Source organism: Labeo rohita, chromosome 21 (genome assembly GCF_022985175.1).
Source record: "Labeo rohita strain BAU-BD-2019 chromosome 21, IGBB_LRoh.1.0, whole genome shotgun sequence".
NCBI classification, from domain to species: Eukaryota; Metazoa; Chordata; class Actinopteri; order Cypriniformes; family Cyprinidae; genus Labeo; species Labeo rohita.
Window position 1 is genome coordinate 21,682,343 of NC_066889.1, and position 23,049 is coordinate 21,705,391.

General features: G+C 37.2%; 1 protein-coding gene across 1 annotated transcript in view; it reads left to right on the forward strand.

Moving 5' to 3' along the window:
• mmp17a (matrix metallopeptidase 17a) overlaps positions 1-23,049 on the forward strand; it is a 94,823-nt gene that overhangs the window by 56,869 nt on the left and 14,905 nt on the right. Inside the window, exons 4-5 of the mRNA XM_051093796.1 lie at positions 9,613-9,899; positions 20,788-20,964. Coding sequence (XP_050949753.1) covers positions 9,613-9,899; positions 20,788-20,964 — 464 coding nt within the window. The remainder of the gene's footprint in view (positions 1-9,612; positions 9,900-20,787; positions 20,965-23,049) is intronic.

The following is a 23,049-nucleotide window of genomic DNA, read 5'->3' on the forward strand; positions in this document are numbered from 1 at the left end:
TCCCTCATGGCGTGTGCCTGTTTGATTAGAGAGGGTAACTAAAAACCATAGCACTGAAGGGGATCTTTAAAGGGATACACTCTTAAATATAAAGGTGCTTTAAAAGGTTCTTCACAGCGATTATATAGAAGAACCAGTTTGGGTTCCACAGAATCTTTAAAGAACCATCTCTTTCTTACCTTTTTACAATCTGAAAAACCTTCTTTCACCACTAAGAACCTTTTGTGAAACAGGAATGTTCTTCAGATGTTAAAGGTTCTTTATGGAACCATTTAGACAAAAAAGGTTCTTCTATGGCATTGTGAAGCACCTTCATTTTTAAGAGTGTAGTGTAGCTGAAAGTCAAAAACCTGCATGACTGACTTTCTTCTGTTGGAAACAAAAGGAGACGTTCTTTTTCAGCTATAACACCTGTATACGCCATATTTGTGTCTTACCGCTTTTAAGATGCTGATTCCAAAAACATTGTTTTGCTCTAACATGTCACACTTTGAATTATTGATTTCTCAATTTTTAATAGATTCTCATTTTTACAAAATGATAGTGATTCTTAAATCCCAAGAATCGATTAGTCAAGCCTGTTTTCGTTTGATGAACGGAACAACAAAACACCTCCCATCCATTAAATCGTAATAAGCTTTGTGCTTTGTTACTTTTGGTTATGGCTGGGCGATATGGGCAAAAAAATTATCACGATATCACGATTTTCATATCAGTCGGTATCGATAATTATCACGATAAATGTCAAATTTTAAATGTTATTTTTTTCAAGTTTAAACTCAGATTTTTGCTCCAAAGTGCTAGTTGTAGAAACCAGACCATTAATTTTCCTTAGCATAATAAATATAATAAATAAATAAATAAATAAAATTCAATGTGAAAATCACACATTTCTGCCACAATACCATGGTGCAGTTAGTGTTACTATAGTAAATCCACGGTAAATGATGGCGATGTGTAGATTGAAAAGCCTTCTGACTCGTTGCACACAGCTTTAAACTAGTTTGAATCACAGAGTCATTTGTGCTCATCGCTGAATTCAAGTGTTTCACATTGGATCTCACACACTGCTCAGTGCTCGCGTGACAGAGCCATTCACATATCGCGTCTTTGGCGCACTTAAGTTCGTTATTTCAAATGTAGCCGCAAGGCAGCTGCGCTCATAACGGAAGCGAAGCGCATGCGGTACGTCACGCTCGGTTTTTCCAGGCACGTCCACCGCGCATCGAGATAATAAATGCATTTTCTCTAGTGAGCTTGCACAGCGTGGCAGTTTCAACTTTGGTCCATTTTATTACAGTATTTAAACAATAAATGCCATTTTGGCACTGTTTAATGTGGAGTGATAGATCGCTATAGCGCCTCAGTTCAAGAGAAGTGTCAGTGCGAAGCGCACATGAATTGATCATCTCTGCTTTTTTTTTACCAATTACAGCACAAAATAAACATGAATGAACATCCGAAGGTATAAAGAGTACAACTTATCGAAATCCATATCCTGTCTTATGTATTCGCTCAATCAGTGTTTCAGCTGTGAAAAGATGTCAATATAACAGCTTGTAAATGTTACGTAACATCAGATTTACCTCAGAAAAACATATTCGGTGACCATAAACTCAGTCATGGTAGTTTAGTCAGCTAGAAAAATGAACTCTAGAGAGAAGCGTTTTGCTAAATATATGCACCATTTTTTTTTTTTTTTTTTTTTTTTTTACTGTTCTTCAATGTTTAATTCATGTTTAAATAAATCTGTTATTTAATTTGTAAGGCAAAAAAAAATTTTTATTAGATTGACACAAGTACATGATTCCTATCTTTCTCTGAGGCAGGTTACAACTATTTTATCACATGCATAATCGATTCTGAAAACATTATTTTATGCCTAATCCACTTTTTCCACTTTGTTGTAGATTGGAAGTTAAATTAATACATTTTTAATACTTTTAGGTCATTGAAACGTTTGGCTTTCCTTATTTTGTTTAAGTGCATTAAAACTGATTCATATATAATTGAAAAATTGTAATTCTTATTTTGTTTGGGAAAAAAATCTAGGAAATATTAGGACTTTTTGCATTTCAAAATGATTTTTTCAAGATGTAGGGCTGTGTAATAAATGGAGACTGAACATTTCAAGCTTTAAAAAGGATACAAAAGCATTTTAAATGTGGTCCAATATGATTAGTACACTTTATTCCAAGTCTTCTGAAGTCATACAATAGCTTTGTGTGGATACAGATCAAATGCTTGATGCTATTTACTCCAAACCTTCTCAGACTCATAGTCTTCCAGTAAGCTGTTAGCCATTGCGAAACATTGAGTCAAATGACTTGAATTCCAGAACCATACTGGCTGATTCACTGATCAGTTGATTAAGTGATTAATTTATGAATTGGTCATTGCTATATATTTAAAAACTCTGATGCGGCCCCAAGGTGGATATAACAGTGAACCACAAATTAAATTTCAGTCTATTTCATAATTGTACAGTGACTATTTTTAGAAATCATTTCTTTAAAACACATGCCTGGCTGTGTGTCACTCTCAGCGCCTGGTTGTGAGTGTGGAGGATTGATTTGATGTGCGATTAACACCATACAGTAAATGTCCTGTCTGGTCCACTGAACTGCAGGGGTCAGACCCGCTGTGAGAATTACCACGGAATAGAGGAAATGAGTTCTTTTGAACTTGTTCCCCCTGATTTCTATTTGTCATTTTCTCTCTTTTCATCCTATTCCCCTCTTGTCTGTCTAATCAGTCTTGTATCACATGGAGACAAAGAAGCAGGATTGTGACTGAAAATTAAACTTCAGCATTTGGGCGTTTACATGCTGCTGGGATGGCCAATCTTCCCAGAGGCACTTTGTCTGGCTTTCAGGTTAGCTGCCACTGCTAGCGCCTGTATAATAACCAGACGACATGAAGAGAAAAAAAAACAGCCTTGATTATTCTCCAATTTATGCCGGCCGTCTATTGAAACCCCGCCGAGGGCACATTATGGCGAAAATGGATGGAAAATTGAACTAGAAATTCATACCCCCTTCCATAGCTCTCTACATTTTCATGTGACCTCATATTAGAGTCATCGTACTTTGGCTAGGGCAAACTGAACTTACATGCAAACTTATTGCATGTAAACCTGTTCTAACAGGAAATTTTTAATAAAACCTTAAGAAGAAAACCAATCAAGCACTAATGAGGTAATGAGTTAAAACATTGCAGGAGCCCCAGAAAAGTCTACTATACTAAACTTATTTTACCTATAAATATAGCTACTATATTTTTACATGAACAATGTAGTCACTATTCTACACTGTAAAAAGTTTTCACCAGTTTTAACTTAGCAGCTGCCTTGATTTTAAGTTAGGTCAACTTAAAACTACAAGTCATTTTAGCTTTTTACAATAAAATGAGTTACAATGACTTGTACTTTTAAGTTGATTTAACTTGTGAGTTGAAATGACATACTTTTAAGTTGATTTAAATTAAAAAGTTTTTAAGCTGAAACTGGTGAAAACTTTTTACAGTGTGTTTATTAAAGCCAAGTATGAATCTCATCCATGTTAGTGTTTTAAAGGAGAAGTCCACTTCCAGAACAAAAATTGACAGATAATTGTCATCCAAGATGTTCATGTCTGTAACGTTGGGAGTGAGACGAGAGACAAGCGGATCCATTTGCACGCTTTTATTGAAGGATTTGGACAGAGACATGGTCAAGGCAGGCGTGGTCAGACAGGAGCAGACAGGTGTATAAGGGCTAGGCAGAGAGTAGTCGATAAACAGGCGGGGGGTCGAGACAAACCAGACGAGGAGCCAGAATAACAGAAAGACACAACACGGGATGAACACAGAGAAACGCTTCGTATGACCAGATAAACACAGTACAATACTCGGCGGTGAGTGACAGAAAGATCGGGGCTTTTATACTGTCTCTGATTGGACGGGGGTGTAGTGCAATGGCTGATGGGGAATGGAGTCCGGGGTGTAGTGCAACAGTCAGAGTGTGTAAACAGAGGGAGAGCGACATCTGGTGGTGAGCGGTCCGCAGCTCACCGACCAGATTCGTAACATAGCCCCCTCCCAAAGAGCGGCTTCCAGACGCTACAAACGAACCATATTCCAGCGGAGCGGTGGGGCGGGGGTGAGACAGGGCAAGGGCTGGAGGGCCAGGTCCGTGCAGAGGACCAGGTGACTGGGGCAGGACCGACAGAGCAGGAGCCCACCAGGGTGGAGCCGGAGGCGGTGCAGGAGACACAGGGGCCCTCAGGGCGCCGCCGGAGGCGGAACAGGAGGCACCGGAGCCCTCCAGGGCAGAGCAGGAGGCGCAGGAGCCCTCCAGGGCGGAGCCGGAGGCAGAGCAGGAGGCGCAGGAGCCCTCCAGGGCGGAGCCGGAGGCAGAGCAGGAGACACCGGGACCTTCCAGGACGGAACCGGAGGCAGAGCAGGAGGCGCCGAGGCCCTCCAGGGCGGAACAGGAGGCGCCGAGGCCCTCCAGGGCGGAACAGGAGGCGCCGAGGCCCTCCAGGGCGGAACAGGAGGCGCCGAGGCCCTCCAGGGCGGAACAGGAGGCGCCGAGGCCCTCCAGGGCGGAACAGGAGGCGCCAGGGCCCACCAGGGCTGAGCAGGAACCCGCATAATAGACTGGGACCTGGGGAGAACAGTGACAGAGGAGGCAGACAGAATGAGGGAAGAAGCAGAGAGTTTGTAGGGGGGCGCCACCTCCAAGGGAGGATCCACAGCCACGGCTGACACCTCAGGAGGCATTGGCGCGGCTTCTCCAACTGACGGGAGCTCTGGAGCAGACTTGGGACCAGACGGGACCTCTGGAGCAGACTTGGGACCAGACGGGGCGTGACTTGAGTCTGGGCCGTCAGGCGGGGCGTGACTTGAGTTTGGGCCGTCAGGCGGGGCGTGACTTGACTCTGAAACCGCTTCGGGAAGACCGGCCATGATGGGTGCCGACTCAGGAGCAGAAAACATGACGTGACCAGGCTGTGGCTTGACTGAGATGGCCTGAGCAGGCTGTGGCTTGGCTGACGGGGCTTTAGCCGGCTCTGACGTGGCGGCCATCTTGTGCGGTGGCTCTGGCGAGGCGGCCATCTTGTGCGGTGGCTCTGGCGTGGCGGCCATCTTGTGCGGTGGCTCTGTAACTTGGCTTGAGACAGGAAACACAGCTCCAGCTTGGTTTGACACAGCTCCAGCTTGGTTTGACACAGCTCCAGCTTGGTTTGACACAGCTCCAGCTTGGTTTGACACAGCTCCAGCTTGGTTTGACACAGCTCCAGCTTGGTTTGACACAGCTCCAGCTTGGTTTGACACAGCTCCAGCTTGGTTTGACACAGCTCCAGCTTGGTTTGACACAGCTCCAGCTTGGTTTGACACAGCTCCAGCTTGGTTTGACACAGGAACAACATGGCTTGACTCAGAAACAACATGGCTTGACTCAGAAACAACATGGCTTGACTCAGAAACAACATGGCTTGACTCAGAAACAACATGGCTTGACTCAGAAACAACATGGCTTGACTCAGAAACAACATGGCTTGACTCAGAAACAACATGGCTTGACTCAGAAACAACATGGCTTGACTCAGAAACAACATGGCTTGACTCAGAAACAACATGGCTTGACTCAGAAACAACATGGCTTGACTCAGAAACAACATGGCTTGACTCAGAAACAACATGGCTTGACTCAGAAACAACATGGCTTGACTCAGAAACAACATGGCTTGACTCAGAAACAACATGGCTTGACTCAGGAACAACATGGCTTGACTCAGGAACAACATGGCTTGACTCAGGAACAACATGGCTTGACTCAGGAAACACAGTTGCAACTTGACTTGACTCAGGGAATGTAACTGTACCTTTAAACGGCTCTTGTATGGCAGCTGTGACGTGACGGAGCTCTGTGATCGCCGCCATCTTGTGAACGGGCTCCGCCGTTGCCGCCATTGTGTGGACGCGCTCCGACGCGGCCGCCATTTTGTGAACGGGCACAGCTGTCGCCGCCATTAGAGCGATGCTATCCATTACGTTCGCCGCCATTTGAGCAATGCGATCCATTGCCGTCGTCATGGCTCGGGCGCGCTCCAGCGTGGCCGCATTTCCCCGAGTGAGCCAAGCGGCCAGCGGATCTGTGGCGTCGCGCTCCGGCGCGGCCGTCATTATATGAGCGGGGTGCGCGGCCGCCATTACCGAGTTGTCGCGTTCCTCCTTCGCGACCCCCACAGTAAGCGACGCGCCCACACACAATAGTCCAAAGTCCATACCTGAATGTCCGAGGGAAAAGCTGCTGGATCCTGTTGTGGCCGAGTATTCTGTAACGTTGGGAGTGAGACGAGAGACAAGCGGATCCATTTGCACGCTTTTATTGAAGGATTTGGACAGAGACATGGTCAAGGCAGGCGTGGTCAGACAGGAGCAGACAGGTGTATAAGGGCTAGGCAGAGAGTAGTCGATAAACAGGCGGGGGGTCGAGACAAACCAGACGAGGAGCCAGAATAACAGAAAGACACAACACGGGATGAACACAGAGAAACGCTTCGTATGACCAGATAAACACAGTACAATACTCGGCGGTGAGTGACAGAAAGATCGGGGCTTTTATACTGTCTCTGATTGGACGGGGGTGTAGTGCAATGGCTGATGGGGAATGGAGTCCGGGGTGTAGTGCAACAGTCAGAGTGTGTAAACAGAGGGAGAGCGACATCTGGTGGTGAGCGGTCCGCAGCTCACCGACCAGATTCGTAACAATGTCTTTCTTTCTTCAGCCATGAAGAAATTATGTTTTTACATTTATAAAAAATAATAATTCAAGGCAGTAACAATTTAAACAATATGTTTTATTTGTGAACTTGCATTCAGCTATTCATTTTAATAGTTAACTTCAGTTAAATTAGTTAAATTATTCGGATCATCAGTCATTAAAACTTGGTAAATATTGGTCACAGACACAAGAGATTTACTTTCATTTTCACCAAGCTTATTACCAGTGTTGGGCATGTTACTTTAAAAAAGTAACTAGTTATAGTTACTAGTTACTTCTCACAAATAGTAACTGAGTTAGTAACTGAGTTACATCATTATAAAAGTAACTAATTACCAGGGAAAGTAACTGTTGTGTTACATTAAAAAATGTTCAGATATGTCATATAACTTGGATGCCCCAGTATTAAATATGGTAAATGAATAAAACATTGTACACTAATACAATGTGCAGTGTGTTCTCTCTCGTTTTTTCTTGGTGACCATGAAAACAACTGAATATACTTAGTCATTTTAAAACTGCAAAGGGTATACTTTTATTTGTGTATAGTCTCAATAACAAGAAAACAATGTGATAATAATGAAATAATCAGGGTGTGCTCTCTGCCGTCTCGGTCTCCATCACCTCTCTTCATAGACACGTAAATAAAACAACCTGAATCTCTACAAATACAGGCCTCACAGACATGTAAACAAACATAAACATTCATCAAGTTCATCTCGGCTACTTTTTGTTTCTGGAAGAAGACGTGCTGAGAGGAATAAGCCAGAATTTACCTCAGAAGAAGAATGCAATTCGAAAATTATAGTAGTGCCGCATTTTTATTGTCAGTAACGCTAACGTCGTTGTAACGAGGTGAAAAGTAATTTGTTTGATTTCTTTGTTACTGGAAAAAGTAATGCCGTTAGTAACATCATTTATTTATTTTTTATTAAGTCAATATTTATGGGTTTTTAATGCCTTTTTATTGAGATAGGACAGTAGAGAAACAACAGGAAAGCACTGGGAGGAGAGAGGGGAATGGGATCGGCAAAGGACCCTGATGCGGGAATTGAACTCGGGTCGCCATGAGCGCAGTTACGCTATAGTCATATAGAGTCGACAGCGCCGTTATTCCCATCACTGCTGATTACTCAATAAAAACTCCCACAGGTCATGTTTTTATGCTGTTTTAAGTCTTATTTGGACATAACAAAGTGGTTATATTTCAGTATGTGAATTGTTTACTTACCTTTTAAGATTAGTCTTCCCATTAATGCCATTATATTAATCATTCGCACTGATTCGTGAACACGTAACGCACACAAACACAAAAAGCGGAGTTTATTGCATGGACCAATCACAGCTAATCATAACCAGTCATATTCAATTATATCGCCTCCTCTCATGTGACTTTCCCCAATTCATACTCAGTTACCCCCCAACAAACCCACTGCACGCTTTAGGTCAGGGGTGTCAAACTCAGTTCCTGGAGGGCTGCAGCCCTGCAGAGTTTTGTTCCAACCTTGCTCCAACACACATACTATGCCATTTTCAATTAAGCCTGAAGGACTTGATTAATTGGATCAGGTGTGTTTAATTAGGGTTGCATCTAAACTGCAGGACTGCGGCCCTCCAGGACCGGACTGTGACACCCCTGCTTTAGGTGGTCTGTTAAAACTCAATGGGCTCAGGGGAGGCGAGAGAGACGTGGACTCCAGCTGCACCTTTCCCTACTGGTCTCGGTGTTGGACAATGTTTCTTTAGAAAAATTGGTGATTTATATACTTTTTAATGTTAGATTTTGTACTGGCATTGTTTTGTTTTGTTTTTTTTGTACTATCTATGGCCACTTTGCAACACTTGACTACAATTATCTCTGTAACCATCCAGGATTTCCTTGCTCAATGCTGATATTTTGAATTTGCTAGGCAACACCATGAACCTGAGCACAGATTTGACACCATTTCACCTGAAACTCCCTTTCAAACTTTGGTTTTGTATTCTTTGCAGTGTGTGAAATGCTTAGGATGTTTACTGCATATCTGCCACAAGTCAAGCAGAAGAGCAACGGGGTGAGATGAATTAATGTACAAACCGTGTAGCACATCACAGGGAGAATGTTAGCACACAAAGAGGTCGCTTAGCTCATTGTAAATGCAGCTGGGGGCATCAGTGACCTTGGCACGGCACTACTGTGCATCTTCAGCCTTTCCTTTTGAACCAGCCCTCTGTAAAGTCAGACGTTATCACATATACCACCATAGAACTTGACTGAATCTACATGCTGACCTTGAGCAACCGGTGTGAAAACGCTACTAGCACCCAAAGCGCCCTAATAACTCCACTGGGAGAGTCAATGCTCTGCAAATGTAATAGAATGCCTGAAACCGGTGCTTGTGGAGAAAGGATAAGTGTATTTTGTGCAGAGGGCACACTTTTTAGTGGGCACTTACAGAGCCGGCACTCTAAAATTAATTTCTCATCGATCTGTCTCTGTACTCGGAAAAAGGGCTCAAATTGTCCTTGGAGGAAGTGATTACCATGATTGTGGGGTGCAGCGGACCTCCAAATCACCCTTACTTGTTTCCAAATTGCCTTGAGTGAAAGAGAAACGAGGGAAGAGGGAAAGAAGATGTTTTGTTACCCCTAAATGTATTACGGTGGAACTAACTCAGAGTTAGAAAGAGCCGCGAGAGGGGCTTTCAGAGCCGTTTTTGACAGCTCGCTGCATGTCTTGTCCTATTTATGCGTTCAAAGCGATGTTGAATTTATCTCCGAGCACTGTCGGTGGTCTTACAAAGGGATTCTTGTCTATTTCAAGACACTGTTTCAAACATGAACTCATGTTTTTGCTCTAACAGGGTAAGGACGTTTCCAAAGGAGTCAGCTTTGCTGGGCCGGGATATGGTGCGGGCGCTTATGTACTACGCCCTGAAAGTGTGGAGCGATATCGCTCCTCTCAACTTTCATGAGGTGGCGGGGAACGAGGCAGACATTCAGATTGACTTCACCAAAGCGGATCATAATGACGGATACCCTTTCGACGGACCCGGTGGAACAGTAGCCCACGCATTCTTTCCTGGAGAACGATTCACAGCGGGTGATACGCACTTTGATGATGATGAAGCATGGACCTTCAGATCGCCAGGTAAGACAGCATAAGATATATGAATGAGCAGGAGTGTTTGTTGCATTGTTCGATGTGTTCATTCATGGAGCTTTATATCTTTCTCTTAATTAAATGAATTACTAAATACTAAATACTATTATTAAATACTACTATTATTTACAGTTGAAGTCAAAAGTTTACATACACCTTGCAGAATCTGCAAAATGTTAATTATTTTACCAAAATAAGAGGGATCATACAAAATGCATGGTATTTTTTATTTAGTACTGACCTGAATAAGATATTTCACATAAAAGATGTTTACAAATAGTCAACAGGAGAAAATAATAGTTGAATTTATAAAAATGACCCTTTTCAAAACACGTTTACATACACTTGATTCTTAATACTGTGTTGTTACCTGAATGATCAACAGCTGTGTTTTTTGTTTAGTGATAGTTGTTCATGAGTGTTCCCACTGTTCTTCAGAAAAATCCTTCAGGTCCCAAATTCTTTGGTTTTTCAGCATTTTTGTGTATTTGAACCCTTTTCCAGCAATGACTGTATGTTCTTGAGATCCATATTTTCACACTAAGGACAACTGAGGGGCTCATATGCAACTATTACAGAAGATTCAAACACTCACTGATGCGCCAGAAAGGAAAAACAATGCATTAAGAGCCGGGGGGTGAAAACTTTTGAACAGAATGATTATGTGTACATTTTTCTTTGAATTTAAATTTGAAGATCAGGGTAAATGTAACTTATATTGTCTTCTGGGGAACATGTAAGTATCTTTTGTAGTTTCTGAAGGGCAGTACTAAATAAAATAAGAAAAATGTACACATCTTCATTCTTTTCAAAAGTTTACACCCCTGGCTCTTAACACATTATTTCCTTATGAAGCATCAGTGAGCATTTGAACCTTCTGTAATAGTTGCATATGAGTCCCTCAGTTGTCCTCGGTGCGAAAAGATGGATCTCAAAATCATACATTGTTGTCGTTGGAATGGGTTCAAATACACAAAACTGCTGAAAAACCAAAGAATTAGAGAACTGTTCAGGACAAACAAACTATCACTAAACAAAAAAACACAGCTGTGGATCATTCAGGTAACAACACAGTATTATATATCAAAAAAATTATTGACAGTATAATGATTGACAGGCAGAGATTGTTTCTGATTGGCCAAGGGTATGACTGGCTAAAAAAAGGTAAAAAGAGTGCTGTCCACTCCCCAGGCTCTTTTTTTTTTTTGTCTCGGGCTGTCACAGAGGCAGGTGTGTTTTCTCAAGACATCTTTTTCTGTCAGGTAATAGAGACATTTTGTGTGCTGTACTCCAAAACAGGACGCCGAAGTGGCAGGGCCTGTCTGAAAGCAACAGATGCTGTTGACTACTCAGTTCCTCATTCTTCTCTCTTGAGCCATAACCTGACTTGACCATCTCTAAGATGCACTTCCTTGGTAGCTAAAGGTGCACGGGTTTGCCGAGAGGCTGCGCTAACCACGAGGCTAATAATTAGCATGGGTGCAGGTGGGGTTCCTTTTACAACATCCTGCCCAGTCAGTGAACCCTGATGGAATTGGTTCAAACGACCCTTTGCATCCCTACTTTGCTCTCTTGTGGCTACAGGCCATATGCTCATGGACAGCCGCAGAGTCTGCCCCAATTAGGCCTCCCATCAGACAAGCAGCTGCTTGCTCAATCCTTTGGCAGGTGCGGATGTAATATGAGGGATTGAATAAAGAGAGAGAGAAAACGAGAGAATGAGAAATGGGGAGGGAAAGTCCTACTTAAAAATCACAAGCCTTTCACCACCCACTTATACTGTCTCGACATACACAGCTGAGCGTCGGACCCCCTCCTCCGTCTCTTAGTCCTGCTGAAGACGAGCCTTTGTGTGTGATCAACTGACCCTTCACCAGAGCACGGCCATGTTTCTGCTTCATTAGCTGTCCATCTAATGACCACCTGCACCTGCACCTCCCATATGCTTATAAATTATTCCTAACTCGTCATCACCAGACATTATTCATTATGGGCCGTTGTAACAAGCCCAAGGTTTCAGCCAAAAATTTCCTAATTTACTGTGTTATTTTTGGCTTTCCATCTGCCCTCTAAGACTATCCAACGAGACTAATTTTTTATTTTTTTTTTTTGGGGGGGATTGTTATCAGACCTCAGACCTCACACTTTATGTTGTAGCCTCATGCTAAAATGTATTTTTTATTTATTTATTTATGGCCTCTTTATATATTAGACCTCAGACCCTACACATTATGTTGTAGCCTTATGCTAAAATGCATTTATTTATTTATTTATTTATTTATGGCCTGTTTATATATTAGACCACAGACCCCACACATTATGTTGTAGCCTCATGCTAAAATGTATTTTTTATTTATTTATTTATGGCCTGTTTATATATTAGACCTCAGACCCCACACATTATGTTGTAGCCTCATGCTAAAATGCCTTTATTTATGTATTTATTTATTTATTTTTGGACTGTTTACATCTTAGAACTCAGACCCCACGATTTATTTTGTAGCCTTATGCTAAAATGCCTTTATTTATTTATGGCCTGTTTATATATTAGACCTTAGACTCTAAACATCATGTTGTAGCCTTATGCTAAAATGCATTTATTTATTTATTTTTGGACTTATTATATCTTAGAACTCAGACCCAACACTGTATGTTGTAGCCTGATGCTAAAATGCTTAAATTATTATTTTTATTTATTTATTTTTGGCCTGTTTATATATTAGACCTCAGACCCCACGCTTTATGTTATAGGCTCATGCTAAAATACATTTATTTATTTATTTATTTAATTTATTAATTTATTTGACTGTTTATATTTTAGATCTCAGGCCCCACATTTTATGTTATAGCCTCAAGCTAAAATGCCTTAAAATATTATTATTGTTGTTGTTGTTTGTTTGTTTTTGGACTGTTTATATATTACGCCTCAGACCCCAAATGTTATGTGGTAGCCTCACGATAAATGCCTTAAATTATTATTACTATTATTATTATTATTATTATTATTATTATTATTATATTTGTATTTATTAAATATAAAAATATTTTATTTTATATATCAGACCTCAGACCCACACTGTTTGTTGTAGCCTCATGCTAAAATGCCTTAAATAATAATAATAATAATAACAACAACAACAACAACAATTATTTTTGGACTGTTTTTGGACTGTTTATATATCAGACCTCAGAACCTTACATTGGAGCCTCATGCTAAAATGCATTTACTGATTTACTTTTATTGTATTTTTTATTTATTTATTTATTTATATATCTATATATATATATCTATATATATATATATATATTTTTTTTTTTTTTTTTGCATCAGTCAATAAATAATTTTCATTAAAAAAAAAAAAAAAAAAAAAAAAAAAAAAAAACCTGATTCGAGACCAAATCTGACTTTTGCTTTGTCTTTATGGGGTATGGAGTGTAAACAATAAAATATTTTAACATATTTTAATATATGTATTCTATATATGTATATTTCAGCAGCCATTACTCCAGTCTTCAGTGTCACATGATCCTTCAGAAATCATTTTAGTATGATAATATAGTTTGTTTTTATGATGTTGACAACTGTTAGGCATCTTAATATTTTTGTGGAAAGCGTGATGCTTTTTGTTCAGAATAGGAAGTTCAAAAGAACAACATTTATTTGAAAAAGAAACCATTTGTTACATCATGTCTTTTTCAAATGTTTACCATACCCTTGCTCAATAAAAGTATTAATTTCTTTAAAAAAAAAAAAAAAAAACAAATCTTGCTAACGGCAAACTTTTGAAAGGTAGCAAATACACACTCACACTCGCAGTATGCAAAAAACTAAACCTTTTATAATCACAGCCTAGCAGATAAAGAATATATTCGCCATTTTTTCAGTTACAGGTATGTCTCTTTTGTGGTTTGACAGCTTGACTAATTCTCAACTGAGTCATCTGCGTCATTTTGTCCATTCTTAAAGAAAATGTTCTGCCTCTTCAGACTGACGAAACAGAGAGTAATACTAAAATAAAAAGCTTGGATGTATTGTTTCGAAGGTGAGGAAGAACTTGTTATTAAGCGGTAGGCAGAATGTGAAACAGAGTTTAGTAGTTTACAGCATGGTGCCGCCAAAGGGTGTAAATAATTAATGTGATCCTGATAGAAACGCACACACAGACTCCGTCTGCTGCGAACGCAACTTCCACACGCGTCTATAGACGGACGACTTGCACTGATTTCGTTTATAGTTGAATTTCAATGCTATTCATTTTAGAATCATTCAATGCAATTAAAATTTTATCTTATTTTATTTTAAATTATTCTTAAGATGCATATCCTCACATTATCAAGAATATAAATCTTTAATTCTCAGATGATTGAACTCCTTAGACAAGCTTTATCATGCAAACGTGCTTCCCTTTCCCTGTTTCCATCTCCCTCCAGCTCAGTCTGGAGAACTGTAAGCACATTGTTTTTGACATAAGAACTTTCTCTTTGAGGGAACAGCGGAAAGAAACAGGAAAGAGGAAGTTCTGCAGTTCTGCTGTGTGTACAGTATAATTAACTCTTAATAGAGACTAGACGGAATCCGAACTGCTCCGTTTGAGATATTGCAGCTGTCCTCGCACTTGTTGCGCAGTGGCGGAGGCGTCCCGTTTTCCCATGGGTCATAAGAGTGGAATCACAGGAGTGTCTCTTTTGTTATGACAGCAGACAGATTGCTTTTATTAATTATGCCTTCACTGGCTGCTCGCTAATGCAGACTGATTGTTGTGGCCAAAACAAAAGGCTCATTAAGCAGGTGGTTTTTTGATAAACTTTCCGTAATTTGGCCCAAGCCTGTGATTCACCACTGTATTTAGTGTCTGTGTGCGTGTCCACGTTTTTTTGTGTGTATGACAAAATGAGGCAGAAGACCCTAGTCCATTATCGTCCATTTTACCGAGCCGCCAGTCATTAGCAGTGACTATTGTTGATTTCCTTTCCGCAAACACACTGCGAGAGGGAAAGAGTGCTTTTTACCTTCAGAAGAAGGTTATTTTAAGAAATCATCAACTTCCTGTCTATGCTTCACTGACTTTAACGGATTAGTTCAATCAAAAATGAAAATACTGTTATTGTTTACTCACCCTCATGTCCTTCAACTAGTATGAATGGCTGTTTCTGTATAACACAAAATTCATTCAGACCAGATTAATGATTCAGTCTCACTAATTCATTTATAATTAAAAGTATAGTTCACCCAAAAATGAAAATTCTGTCATTAATTACTCACCCTCATTTCGTTCCAAACCTTTGTTCATCTTCAGAACACAAATTAAGATATTTTTAATGAAATCTGAGTGCTTTCTGACCCTGCATAGACAGAAACGTAACTTGACGTGTTCAAAAGAAAAGGACATCAGAAGAGAAGAAATTGTTGAATAAAGTCATTATTTTTGTTTTCTTTAGCACTCGTAGCTTCATAACATTACAGTTGAACCACTGATGTCACGTGGACTATTTTGTCGATGTCCTTACTACCTTTCTGGGCCTTGTATGTGTCAGTTGCATTGCTGTCTATGCAGGGTCAGCTTTTGGATTTCATTAAAAAGATTTTAAAGGGGTCTTCAGATGCAAAGTTCACTTTTACATGTTGTTTAAACATTAATGTGTTGGCAGTGTATGTACAAATCTACCCTATAATGATAAAAATCCATGCAGTGGTTTTTAATTAATCTGTAAAATAATATCCCCTTTTTTCAATCAAGCCATTGACATGAGCGTCTTACCTCAGATCAGCTGTAACAGTCCGACCTCCATTGTTTCGATGCTGGAGCAGGGATGTAAATTAGACAAGAATATCTCAGATTGAGCGATTGAGGTGTTGTGTTGCTGGATGAAATAATGAACATAGTGGTCGTCATTTACTCCCGACATCTGAGCCGCTGAAGATGCAGTGAATTACATTTGTTTGTGAAGGGAATGCACCTCTTGATTTACACAAATGCGTCTATGTTCACGCAAATCATTCGTGATCCTAAGCAGTGGTTTTCAAACCGGTCCTGCGAGCTCCCCTGCCCTGCACATTTTGTATGTCTCCCTCATCTACCACACCTGATTCAACTCATCAGCTTGTCAGTAGAAACTGCACAACATGAATTGAATGTGTCTGATAAGGGAGACATACAAAATGTGCAGGGCAGGGGTGCTTCCAGGACCAGTTTGAAAACCACTGCCCTAAAGAATCATATCAACTTGTGGAAAATGGGCATCTGATGACCCCTTTAATTTGCGTTCTGAAGCTGAACGAGGGTCTTGCGGGTTTGGAACAACATGAGGGTGAGTAATTAAAGACAGAATTTTCATTTTTGAGTGAACTATTCCTTTAACAGTTGTCACGAATTGAACCAAATAAGTGGTTTCTGTCATAAATACAAAGCTGTTGTGATGTTTTGGAAGATTTAAGATGTTCATAAAATTTTCAAGCTTGAAAACCACCACCATTATTGCACAAAGAGCAACCAGTACAAATCCAGAAAGGACATTAGGGTGAGTAGCTGATGACAGATTTTCCATTTTTGGGTGAACTATTCCATTAAAGCCATTCTGATCTGATAATCCTAAACACATGTATTTGTTTACTGAACAGAAGGTACTTTAATGCTGTAACCTTCCCTCAAACAAGCTTCTGAAATCCAGGGCCAAACTGTTAACAAGCATAGGCTAAATTTCAGCCTTAAAATAGTTTACACTCATTTATTTCACCCGTCTGTGACAGACACCTACAGCTTGCTGCTTTAGGATGCCGTGTACCAGATGTTTCCAGTGCGTAAGGTCTTAATCAGATTGCTTCACATCCATCTGTCATCCTCCGCATCTCCTCCTTTGGACCCTGATCGGCCCAAAGTTCATCTGGATGAATCGCTAGCTTGTGCTAAACAAATCAGCCTCTGGCAATCAGATACAGCAGTTGCTAACCAGACACAGGGCAATACTCATCAGTCATGAGTCTTTCTCAGAATATGTGCTGGCTTAAAGGGACAGTGCAGCCAAAAATAAAATCTCTGACATTTATTACTCACCCTCATGTGCTGCTTTTAAAGGAATAGTTCACACAAAAATGAAAATTTGCTGAAAACGTATTCACCAACAGGCCATCCAAGATGTAGATGGGTTTGTTTCTTCATCCCTATTGTCTAATTACATCAAAATCCACCAGCATTTTTATTCAGAACTCTTTTGGATTGTTTTTGCTTGTACACAGTGCTTGAGTTGTGCATATTTCTCTACTGATTCAGACAAGATGACTTTTTCACTGGAAAACAATATTATGGATAAAGGGCTCATATTTTAGCAATGGCTAGAAGTCAAAAACTTCTTGACAGATTCATTTCAGTGCTGTCAAACGACTAATCGCATCCAAAATATTTTTTTTTGTTTACATAATGTATGTGTGTGTGCTGTGTAAATTTGTTATGTATGCACACACATTTATTATGTACACAAAAACTTATTTTGGATGCGATTAATCGTTTCCCAGCACTTCTTTAAACTGTCGCCTCTTGCCACAATATGAATTCATCAATCATAATAATAAAAAAGTTTTTCCCTATTGTCCTCTTCAAATTAAAATCAACCAAAATAAAGTATTTAGAACTGTTTTGGATTGTTTTCGCTTGTACATGTTGCTTGATTTGTGCGTATTTCTCTCCTGATTCAGACAAGATTACTTTTGCACTGGAGAAAGCAATATTATGGATAAAGGGCTCGTATTTTAGCAACAGCTAGAAGTCAAAAATATCTTGATGGATTCATTTTAGTGCTGTCAAACAATTAATCATGATTAATCACGATTAATCGCATCCAAAATAAAAGTTTTTGTGTACATAATATATGTGTGTGTACTGTGCATATTTGTTATGTACATATAAATAAACACATGTATGTATATATTTCAGAAAAATAACAAAAAACTATTTTGTGTGTGATTAATCACGATTAATTGTTTGACAGCACTAATTCATTTATCACAATTAATCACGATTAATCACATCCAAAATAAAAGTTTTTGTGTTCATAATATATGTGTGTGTACTGTGTATATTTGTTATGTGTATATAAATACACACATATATGTATATATTTCAGAAAAATAACAAAAAACTATTTTGTATGTGATTAATCACTATTAATTGTTTGACAGCACTAATTCATTTATTACAAATTCATTTATTGCGATTAATCCCGATTAATCGCATCCAAAATAAAAGTTTTTGTGTACATAATATATGTGTGTGTACTGTGTATATTTGTTATGTACATATAAATAAACACATGTATGTATTTCAGAAAAATAACAAAAAACTATTTTGGATGCGATTAATCACGATTAATTGTTTGACAGCACTAATTCATTTATTACAAACAAGCAGCTTTTTGCTTTACAAGTGATTGAATTAAGTCATGTGGACTACTTGTAGATTGTGATGTTTTTATCAGCTGTTTGGACTCTTATTCTGACGGCACCCATTCACTTGCATTGGTGAGCAAGCGATGTAATTAAATTTGCAATGTAAGCTAAATTTCAAATCAAATCTGTTCTGATAAAGAAACAAACTCATCTACATCTTATATGGCATGAGGGTTAGAACATTTAGCAAATTTTCATTTTGAGGGGTGAACTATTCTTAAATGAAAGTCACATGGGTTTGAAATGACATGAGGGTGAGTAGCTAATGACAGGATGTTCATTTTCAGTTGTACTGTTCTTTTAAAAAGACACACCATTTGAGATTATGTCTGCGTTGTGAGTTTCCTCATCAAGTGAAAATCCGTCAGGTCCCGGCCTCTTTTGTTTTCGCGTAATCTTTGAAGTGCATTATGCTAATGCAAAAAGCAGGTACCCACATGAGGGAGCCGAGTCTCTGTTAGTGATACTAAGCTCCTTTGGAGTCGTAATCTTAATGAGCAAGTCACCGATTTAATCCTTGGTTTTGCTCAGAGGAGCTTGACTAGCTGTGTTCTGCTCTTACAGACCTGCTGCGTAAGGCAACTGTCACGCTTTTTGCCGTTTTCACAGTTTGTAGAGCCCAAGGTCCTACTCTGTCTGTCTATAGATCTCTTCCTGTCTGTTTGTCTCTCTCTCTATTCCAATAAATCCGACGACACTCTCCTGGCTCTGGCTGTGTTTTTGTTGCCATCTCTAGGGGCCATTTAACAGAAAAGTGTGAATGTTTTTATGGCTGGCTGCGTTGCGCAGATCCGTCTGTGTACTAAAGCGAGATAATGAAAAAGGTGAGTAACGTTTAATGGCGCAGTCCTCCCTGTCAATCACTGGCACATTGTGTTGAAAATTACAATGTGGGTGGACGTCATGAACTATTCCCAATTTAATCACTGTGATTTCCAGGACATAATCGCACTGGATGTCTTCATCCTTATGAAACAAGCTGTTTGATGTTCAATAGTACAGAATATTACAAAAGAAAACTGTTTTCAGTTGCAGTTCTTTCACTTAGATTACATGGTGAGCAAATTGCTGAGGTCTTGTGCTTCACAGATTGTTCTCCCCATGCGTTTCTCAATAATGCCTCAAACTGTGCTCATATTTGGGATGTCAGAGATCATCAAATTCTTCAGAGACCAAATTGTGTGAGATTTGTTAACCCAATGGTTTTCTAAATATATTTAGAATTAATCAAAAATAATAAAATAAATAAGTAAAATAAAATAATGAATAAAATATATTTATTTGTATCAATTATAATATTGAAAATATTTCTGCTCACTTATAGAGTACTGTTAAATGTCTAAATCTAAAGTGAAGTATAAAACTATCAATAAAATAAAATAATTTGTGATTTATTTCATGATTTAAATAATGTAAAAAATTTAACTGATTTGTTGTAATTATAATTCATTTACTTTTTTCCAATTTAGATTTTATTTATTTATTTTTTACAGAAATTATTTTATTTATTTTGATATCACATATATGTGTAATGAATAAAATATATTTATTAGTAGATTGTTATATTGAAAATATTTCTACCCATAGAGTACTGTTAAATGTGTAAACCCAAAATTAAATATAAAACTATCAATACAATAAAAAAAATTATTATTACTTGATTTAAATGTTACAGTTCTAATTTATATTTTATATTTTTCATTTTATATATTTTAAATTTATTTTTATTTTATATTTTTCCATTTATTTATTTATTTATTATGTTATATATGTATGTATATTACATATATATAATGAATAAAATATATTTATTTGTATAAATTATTATATGGAAAATATTTCTACTCACTAATAGAGTACTGTTAAATGTGTAAAGCTACTGTAAAGTGAAATGTAAAAATATCAATAAAATAAAATAAAAACAATTGTGATTTATTTCATGATTTATGATTTTTATGATTTTCATTATTTATTTAAAAAATATATTTTTATTTTTTTTATTTTTTTTTTTTATTATGTATATATTATTATATATTCTTATTTGTATTTTTTATAATGCATTTACTTTTAATTTAATATATTGGGTTTTTTTCATATAATATATTATATTTTTAAATTATTTTTATTTTTTATTTTACATTTTTAATGCTTTTATGCTATTTTATGCTATTTTTTTCTGTGTTCAAGATCAACTTAAATGCATGTTTTTATTTGAATTTTGCATCATTTATGGCTTGATATTTTATTTGGTTTTTGAAAACATATTTATTTATTTATTTAACACTGTTTTTCTCTCAACATTTTCGCAAACCGCTTGATTTCAGCAGACCCCAGACCCCCAAACCTCTGATCTAAGCAATACTTCTTTTGATGTTATTATGCAGAAATAACTTTTTTTCTTTAATAATTCTTCTTTATTCTGTCTTTTCTCCTCAGATTCTCATGGAATGGACCTTTTCGCAGTGGCGGTGCATGAGTTTGGCCACGCCATAGGGCTCGCACACACCTCTGCAATTGAGTCCATCATGCGTCCGTACTACCAGGGCCCTGTGGGCGACCCGCTCAAGTACAACCTCCCGTACGAAGACAAGATTCGCGTCTGGCAACTTTACGGTAAGACCTTCCACCCCACCTCCCGTTTGGCTTTTCTCTTTCTTCCTGTACCTCCTTACCTCCATCAGTTAGCTGGAAACAGTCGCTGTGGCAGATTGGCAGACTATGTGCGCTGAGATCTTCAATCAAACACGGACACCCTGCTTTCACTGTTTGAATCGCAGATGCCTTGGCATTGTTGGAGAAGCAAAAAGTGACAAGTAGCGAAACTCTAAGGCACAGTCTCCCTGCAAGACATACAGACAGATAGATGCTGTAATCTGTCAACAGTAAACACACAAGGATGACACTAAGAATGAGTTGTGCCTGCTGACAGAGCCGTTACATGTGCTGTCTGCGTCGTTTATTGCCATATTCACTAAAAGAACTAGAATCAGGTGCCACAAATACGCCTGCAAAATCTTCATAATGTAATTTCGTAACTTCTGCATCTATTTTGAGTGCTCGGATATGGATAAAGCAGCCACTGTTAAATTTATAATTTAATTTATATATTATTTTATTTTGCATCATCTATCAATACTTTCTTCCTCTTGTTTGTTATTATGAAAACAAAACTTTTTTCTCTAACATTTCTTCTTTATTTTGTCTTTTCACTGTTAACTTTATAATTTAACTTCCGTTAGTTCAGTTAATTTCAGTTTTCTTTTTTATTTATAATTTTTTAATATATATTTTAAATTTAGTCTTTACTTCATTATTGTCATTCATTTTAGTCTGTTGTATTTTAATCAAAATGTATTTATTAAACTCATTGGAAATAGCATTTTTAGTTGATGAGAGTGCAACATTAAACCCAATTTGTTAACATTATTATTTTTTTTTATTATTTTAATAAATGTATTATATTATATGCCATTATACAATATTTTATTATTTTTATTTTAATGTATTCATTAGGTTTAATTTATTTTTAAATCATTATATTGTATATTATTGAATCTAATATTACATTTTAATATATTTAAATGATGAATATTATATTCAGACATTATTTATTTATACTTGTGCAAACCACTGTTATTTTAGTATCATTGAAATTTATAATTTAATTTCAGTTCATTTGGTTATTTTAAGTTTTTTGTTTTATTCATAATTTAAAAATATACTTTAAATTTAATCAGTACTTTACGTCATATTCATTTATTGTAGTCTGTTGTATTTTGATGAAAATGTATTTATTAATGTCAATGGAAATAGCATTTTAGTTGACAAAAGTGCAAAATTAAACCCAATTTGTAAACATTATTACTGTATTTTAATATATGTGTTATATTTTATGCCATTATACTATTCGTTTTTATTTTAATGTATTTATTAGGTTTTATTTATTTTATGTTAATAAATACAATAATATATTATAATACATTCAAATACAATTAATATTATATTCTTTATATTCAGACATCATCATTATTATTATTATTATTATTATTTATTTATTTATTTATACATCTGCCAACCACTGTTATTTTAATATCATTGAACTTTATAATTTAATTTCAGTTCATTCAGTTATTAAGTTTTGTTTTATTCATAATTTAAAAACATACTTTCAGTTTAATTAGTATTTCATCATGTCATATTCATTTATTGTAGTCTTGTATTTTGATAAAAATATATTTATTAAAGTCAATGGAAATAGCATTTTTAGTTGATGAGAGTGCACAATTATACCCAATTTTTAAACATTATTATTATATTGTATTTTTTTTAAAATATGCATTAAATAATATGCCATTATATGCATATTTTATTATTGTATTTTAATGTATTAATTGGGTTTAATTTATTTTTATTTTATTGTATAATAATGAATATAATAATGTAATAGATTCAAATACAATTAATATTATATTCATTATATTCAGACATTATTATTATTGTTATTCCTTTATACATCAACCACTGATTTTAGTAATATAGATTTTATTTCTTATTTTGAAATAGTTTTTATTTTTGATTTTCACTGTAATTTTTGCTAAAGTTTTAGTAATTTTTCTGTGTTTTTTGTGACTTATTTATTTATTTATTCAGTCTTATTAAATATCCATAATATATTATTATTATTATTATTATTATTAT